The 7,643-nt window shown below is 36.0% G+C and overlaps 1 protein-coding gene across 1 annotated transcript; it reads left to right on the top strand.

Annotated features, from left to right (window-relative positions):
• The first annotated feature begins 1,817 nt into the window (after positions 1–1,817).
• Positions 1,818–6,133, top strand: LOC112282852 (chaperone protein dnaJ A7A, chloroplastic). The gene is made up of 8 exons (XM_024520946.3): positions 1,818–2,252; positions 2,998–3,133; positions 3,515–3,572; positions 4,169–4,211; positions 4,351–4,399; positions 4,593–4,679; positions 4,808–5,107; positions 5,400–6,133. The coding sequence occupies exons 1-8, from the start codon at positions 2,128–2,130 to the stop codon at positions 5,931–5,933; spliced, it is 1,332 nt and encodes a 443-aa protein (XP_024376714.1). The 5' UTR covers positions 1,818–2,127; the 3' UTR covers positions 5,934–6,133.
• Positions 6,134–7,643: the final 1,510 nt, after the last annotated feature.

The raw sequence follows: 7,643 nt of genomic DNA, 5'->3' as shown, positions 1-7,643 counted from the left end.
ACTTGAAACTTATATAACTCAATGTAAAATTAATAGAATGATTTAAGACCTTTTGTAATAGATTATATATCTTATTTTTTCTTTATAATTTAATTTTTAAAGTTATTAGTGATTTAAATCATTTATAGTAAGTAAATTTTTTAATCTAATTTTTTGTCTTTGTTTTCTCCTCACAATCTTATACTTAGTTATTCTTTTATGCATATCTTTTAAAAAAATTATTAAAATTATTAAAAAAAAAAATTATTGAGCTTTTGACTTAACAAAATAACTAATCTCTAATTTTCACAATCATAGCTTTCATAGACACCAAGTTATGACTTCTTAAAATTAATGCATTTGACTTGCAAACTTGTTAGACTCACTATCCTTTGGGACTTCATAGTTCCTTGACATGGTAGATTTTTGCCTTCAAAATTTGTACATAAGTAGATACACTTGTCTTAAACATTGTCTTAAAAAATTCTTATAATCAAAAATTACAATCGATCACAATAGATTCCAATTCAAGATCCAAAATTTGCCTTCTTTATTAACAAAAACAAAAGATACAACATCAATGTCTTTCTGCCTCTTCTTACTCTCTTAAGTCACCTTGACACTTTAAAAATATCACTAAGATATCTCTAAGATAAGAATCCACAACATACAATCTATCTTATCTTTATTCTAATCTTTAAAAATATCACAAAGAGGACTCCAAGATGAAAATCTACTACAACTAACTTTCTTGGTTGTCAATCTAATGTTTGGTCCTTTACCAACAAACAAATAAATACATGAACTAAAACAACACTTTACTAATATCAATCTAATTATATGCTTAAAGTAGGCATAATACATGCAAATGCCTACCATTTCATTAATAAATAGTCTGCATTACAACAATGTGGCCAATTTGATGGACAAGTTTTCAACCTACCAATCAACTACAAACACGTATGAAGTCAAATCCATGTCTATATTTAGATAATTTATTTATGTTGGTGACACTTTCATAATGATGCATATGAAACATAGCATGTAATTTTATGCAACAAAATGCATCTTATTATAAAATAATTTATGGCACATATAATTATTGTTAATATTGTTATTACGATCTAAATAAGAAAATAAGATTTTATTCCACTAATCAATTTAAAATCCTAAATCTTAAAAAGTTTTGAAGAAATTATAACAAAGATAATTTCTAATAAAACTTGATTTTTCTATTGCAATTAATAAATCTAAATAACAACCAACTCTTCCTTTTTTTTTGGCTCCACTTATTAAAATTAGAATTTTTTCATGGATGATTTTATGATTCTTTGTCACAGGTTGAACCTAAAAAGATGTTACTTTACTATCTAGTTGTAGATATTTAAGAACATACTACAAATGTTCTTTATGATAAAATATTTATTTGCTACAATTATTTTTATTCTTGAATTACATGTCCTTGACTTGCTTTAATAAAACAGTTCGAATACAACAACCCCCCCTCAAAAAAAAGAAAAAAAAAAACAAAACAAAACAAAACAACACCTTTTAAGAAACGATGGACCCAATTTAGAGAGTTGCAAGCCAACTCGATCACCCCACTGCAATGGACGGCGCGGATGCTAGGAGACAAAGTAGATGAATGTCATCCATGAAGAAGGCGGGGAGAGGAGGCCAAACATTCGTCGGGGCGATGAAATCCGGGGGGGGGCACTTCCAGCACCTTCTTCATCTTCGGCTCTTCCTCGCATTGATGGTGATGAGCCTCTCGCTCCTGCTCGCTCCACTGGAGGCTTAAGTCTCCTTCCTGGTGCCGCATCCCGAAATTCGACAGCCTTCCCTGTTCTGTTCTGTTCAGTTCAGTTCGTGCTTCTATCTCCGCTCGAGTCTGTGGTCGTGCTCTGGAGCATTCTTCCCCGTGGTTACACCCCTCGCAACATTCAAGATCTCTACTGGTCGCTCTTCTAAGTCTGGTTCTGGTTCAACTTGGGGAATATTTTGTGGGTTTTCCGGTCGCGGTGTCCTTCATTTTCTCGCAATTCCGCCGCATTCCAAAGGTTTTGCGGTAGGTTTTTCTGAGTGCGGGTTTATTAGACCGCCAGGAAATTTGCAGCGTAGTGGACTTTGCGGATAAAGTGGAGTGAGATGGCGATTTCCGTGGGAGCTGCGACGCGGAATTTGGCCAATGTACAACAATTGCAGCGAATGCCCTCTCCCTCCTCATGCAATTCGCTCTCTGTACACCGGGTGTTCTGCGCCCAGCCGTGCAGGTATTTATTCATAAGGGTTCGCTAATGTGGCCGTTATAATGAATAATGTGTAAGGATGCGGAGACTTCGTCGGGGACTTTAGTGGTAGGGTTTACTAGCCGCCCAACTGGATGTGAACCATGTGTAGGTTTGTCACGCATGTCATTCAGTTAATCTATTGTAGAAGCGAATGCTCTCAGCGGTTTACTTTGGTCAGTGGAGGCTTGTTTTGTCAAAGAGGTTGTTTACTGTGTGCACTCCTCCTTTACATTAGTTCTTCATTTTTTTATTTCTTTTTCTGTATAATTGAATTGGACAATTAATGGGACGGTCTTTTCACACACAATACGTATTTCTTAAACTAGCGTAGCAATTCGCTCTAATTCAGCTGGTTGCTGCCACTTTCCGAGATTTTTTCTTGCTCCTTGTTACCAATCATGAAGAATACAGTCTGCAAACATACGCTGGTTGAAAGTTTCTCCATTTTGGGGACCCTTATTGGTTTTTATACCTTGTCTTTAAAGTATTATAGACACAAGAGGATTGATTTCTGGCTATAGGTTGGCTGATCAATATCATGATTACATGAAACATCATTTTTCTCCCATGGAAAATTGGTGTTTCCTTGGTAGACATTGCTGCCCAGTGTTGTAAGCGGATGCCAGGAAACCTTGGAATTCCAACTCGAGGATAGAGGAATTTATGAAGTTTTCAGGTAGAATTTGTCTGATGTGTAGTAACCTTGAATTTATGAAACTTCTCGCAGGATTGTCCATGGGTTGGTTTGTGGTTATTCATCAAGCACATTCTTTGCCTCAGAAACGTCTTTCTCTTTCGTTGCTCGTCCAACGCGAAAGAATCACCAGCTGCGAAATGGAAGTTTTGTAGTTCGTGCTGATGCTGTAAGTACTTCTTGCTTATACTCCTCGCAACGCATTAATGAGATAGTACACATTTAATGCCCTCGAAACTCGAAGATCAACCTTGTCACTTGCAGCTGTCCTTGTTGGGAAGGTTTTGAGAACAAGAGAAAGACTTTAGGAATGATCTCTTGCACAGTTTGTCTTAGAGCTTTTGGCAGTCATCAATTTTCAGGAGGTTAAGAGTAGGTGTTTCCAAGCTGAGACAGTGAGACGTTCAGTAAAGGCAACAATCTACATCTTATAGGCATACTGGTGATCCCAAAGTCTTGCAACTTGCTTCTATTTATACATACAAATTATTGTCGAAGTACATGTATCATACTTGTATATCATTGACATCAATTCGCTGTTTGTCCTTAGGACTACTACGCAACACTTGGAGTGGGCAAAAATGCTGATAAATCGGAGATCAAAAGTGGTATGCAATTAATAGATCTGTTCACCTCTCACTTTTCTAATGCGCTCTGGACTGCTACGTTGACAATGAGATTGATAGCACGTTACCCTTGCTTTTGTGTAATGGATGATTCTGTTTGTGGTGATTTGACAGTAAAACTTTCTCGTTAGTCAATATCTGCGCTGCTGCACTCCATGTGCTGAATTCTGAAGTCTTTCTTGCACCAGAGTACGCATGAAATCACTCTAATGCCGAGACAAAACAGGCGTTTGAGCTAGTGTTAGTAACAAGAAAGTACATTGGCTTCCAGTCGTTACTGTAGATTTTACATGGTGATTTGTATCAGTTCCCTGGTCACATTTACGTTCACAATATCTATGTATATATACATAGATTACACAAAATCTATGTATATATACATAGATTTCGATCGTTGTCTAGTTTTGGTAGTCGGTGCATGGTCTGCTTGGAAAGATTACCAGGGCACAATACGAGTTACGAAGCTGTCAATTGTATTGTTTCTCCTTGTTGAAAATGGTAGATCCATTTCCAAAATTACACAATTGAGCGTAGTGATGTTTTTATTGGCTCGGTGCTGATGTGTTTGGTGTCTGCAGCTTATCGGAAACTTGCAAGGCAATACCATCCAGATGTAAACAAGTAAGTTCCGATTGCATCATTGCTTTGCTTTAATTTACACGTGACTGCTGAATTTCCAAAGTTATTCCTGTTAGATCTAGGAAACAGACACGCATGTGGGTAAATGGTAATTTAACTTGATGCTTGTTTTTGTCAATAGAGAACCTGGAGCGGAACAGAAGTTTAAAGATATCAGTAACGCGTATGAGGTACATACAGCATGTAAATTTTATGCCAAAACAAGTTAATAGCATCATCTTTAGTCTTTTTAAAGCGGTATTTTTTCCTGATAGTGAAGAGTTAGTGAACAGAGTGCAGTATTCCATCTCTGCCATGAATTTCTTCCGAATTGTATGTGCACTTTTCAAAGGTGGTGGCGCTAAGAGTCTTCATACTTTGCAGGTCCTCTCTGACGATGAGAAGCGATCAATTTATGATCGATTCGGTGAAGCTGGACTCAAAGGCGCTGGAGGCGCCGGAGGGGCAGCGGTAAGTTACCTCTTACATATCGTAGTAGAGTAAAAAAAAATCTAGCTTTAATTTGAGTTCTTCGTTATCCGTTTTACCATTTGGGTTGTCAATTTTTGAAACTTCTGTGTTTGTATTGCCTGGTGTAGGGTTTCAATAATCCTTTCGACCTTTTTGAGACTTTCTTTGGAGGCATGGGCGGTAGAAGCTCCGGCCAGGCTCGAAACAGGCCTGTACAGGGTGATGATGAGCGCTACGACCTACTTCTGGATTTTAAAGAAGCTGTTTTTGGCGTAGAAAAAGATATAGACGTAACAAGACTCGAAAGCTGCAGCACTTGTAGTGGTTCTGGAGCAAAACCGGGTACCACACCCACTACGTGTAGCACCTGTGGAGGTCAAGGACAAGTGATGACAACTGCCCAAACTCCTCTAGGAATGTTTCAGCAGGTGAGCAGTTGTTAAGGGTTGTGTGTCAACCTGGAATGTTCTTTTAGTTTTAATTCAATATACCATAGTCATGTAGTTTCAGGTGATTGATGTATTATTTGGAGGGGTTATAGATACTGATGGAGTTTCACGACACTTTTTTCTTCTACTTTGTCCTATTGTCTAGTCAGCCACACATAGAACCTTCTGCAAATTTCATTATTTCACTTAATTCCTTTTTGAAGATCTCCCAACGCATAGTCATTTCATGGTCTTTGTGACATGGGTCACTCTTGGGATTGTAATTGTACAGGTGTCAACATGCCCAACATGTAAGGGCTCTGGAGAGATGTCGACACCATGTTCGACATGTTCAGGCGATGGACGAGTCAGAAAAAGCAAACGTATAAGCTTGAAGGTACCCGCTGGTGTTGATTCAGGCAGCAGGCTCCGAGTGCGATCTGAAGGTAATGCCGGGCGTAAGGGTGGTCCCCCTGGCGATCTTTACGTCTTTATCAACGTTAAGTCAGACCCTGAGTTGAAGAGAGATGGTAACAACATATACGTCTCAGTTAAGATTTCATATATAGGTGCAATACTAGGAACAACTGTGAAAGTGCCGACAGTAGATGGTTTCGTAGACTTAAAAATCCCCGCGGGCACGCAACCTGGAAGCACGTTGGTTATGGCTAAAAGGGGCGTTCCATTGTTGGGCAAATCGAATTTGCGAGGTGATGAGCTAGTGAAGGTTCAAGTTGAGATTCCCAAGAAACTAAGTTCGGAGGAAAGAAAGCTCATTGAGGAGCTTGCAGAGGTGTCAAAACCTAAAGCTGGCAGTTCCAGGTGATTCCTATGGAGAGCATCTCAGATAGATGAGGTAGGCTGTAGTAATGGAATATTTTGTAGTCTGAACATTGAGGTAGGTATTGAAGATTACAGGAAGTTCAATATCGCAGAACAACCTATGTAACATAGGTTTTTTATGTGCTCCAACTACATGTGTTGAGTTTTTCCAGTCAACAAAGATCATTTAGTATTTCAGTATCACCATTTAAACTTATCCACTCAATTGGTGATGTCGTCTGTGTCCTTGCCTCGAGTATTCACAATTTATTCGCAGTTTCTTAGTGCTCTGTTCTTTTCGTATTTCATAATCTTCCTTTCAACTCTTTCGGTGTAGTTACTGTTAAAAACATGGGATGGTGATGTAAGTCTGCACTTTATCTCCTTCCGAAAGCTCGAGTTGTGTTCAGCAACTGTCTCAGGGATTAGCATGGCATTGACAATCGTGAATTAGCCTTATCATATTAATTGTTTTGAGAATGGCTTTGAAATGACAAGCCGAAAAGTTGTCCATGAGACATGTCTTTCACTGTTTTTTCAACGCTAATTATTCCGCATCTAAAGCCGCAAACTGTTTTATATATAAACAATCCATGTGTTTTGGATGAATTTTTTGATGATGTTTTGTAAGTTACTCTTAGGTCAAGAAGATAAAACGTTTTGTTCCTTGTTATTTTTTATTAGAAGATTTTAAATAGCATCCTCAATAATAGATAATAATCTGAAATTGTTTATGCAAAGAACTCCAATTGACCCAAAAGAATCTAGCATGTTAGTTTATTTTTAAACTGTCATTCCAATTGGTTTAGTTTCAGATTTTGAAATTAACTTAATACTTTCTGAAATATAGGTTTTAATAATAATCTTATTTATCTATTTATCCAACTAAGTTTTGTAAATAATTTTATTATAACATATATAAATATATATATATATATATATATATATATGTACCTTGTAGATTTAGACTATAGTAATGCTTTTAAATTGTATTTGGAATAGAATATATTTTTGTAGAATAATTCTATTTTAAAAAGAAATAAATACCATTTTTTGCAATTCCCGTGCAAAGATTCTTCTTTTTGCTCCTATGCCAACTACTCTCCAATTGTCACTTATTAAAATCATACTAAATTGATATTATTTGAATTTATTAATATACAAAATCTTTTGAATAGAATATCTTGAGGTTAGTTTTATTCTATAATGTACTTATCAAATATCATAAACCAAGGCAAAAGATCCTCTAAGCTCTAACACTTTCTAAAAAAGAAGATAAAGAGGTGTATATTAAGTAGCCAAATGCCTTGTTATCTAATTAGTGAGGAAGATGAATGAATTAACAAGATTCTCATTGTCTCTTTGAATAACACATTATTCAAAGTTTATTCATTTACTTCTATTTATAACCATCTTCAATTAATATAGTTGATTCTTACAACAAGTTATAATTCTAGCATGTATACCCAACACCTTATAAATTTAGAAATTCACAAAAAATAAATCAAGAAGTATTAAAATTTAAATTTAAAGATCTTATTTAGTAAAAACACACAATTGAATCAAGGATTTATTGCTAATTAAAGATTTTAAAGCACACATAAATTATTTTGAAGGTAGATAGAGAATAAAATATATTCTATGGCAATATTAGTAGGTACTATGATTAAACAATATTTAGTGTATAATAGTTCTAAAAATTGCTAATATTCTT

This window comes from Physcomitrium patens, chromosome 5 (genome assembly GCF_059467195.1).
Source record: "Physcomitrium patens ecotype Gransden chromosome 5, ASM5946719v1, whole genome shotgun sequence".
In the NCBI taxonomy this organism is placed as follows: domain Eukaryota; kingdom Viridiplantae; phylum Streptophyta; class Bryopsida; order Funariales; family Funariaceae; genus Physcomitrium; species Physcomitrium patens.
The sequence above is the reverse complement of the archived record's forward strand: the minus strand, read 5'-3'. Positions and strand labels throughout refer to the sequence as shown.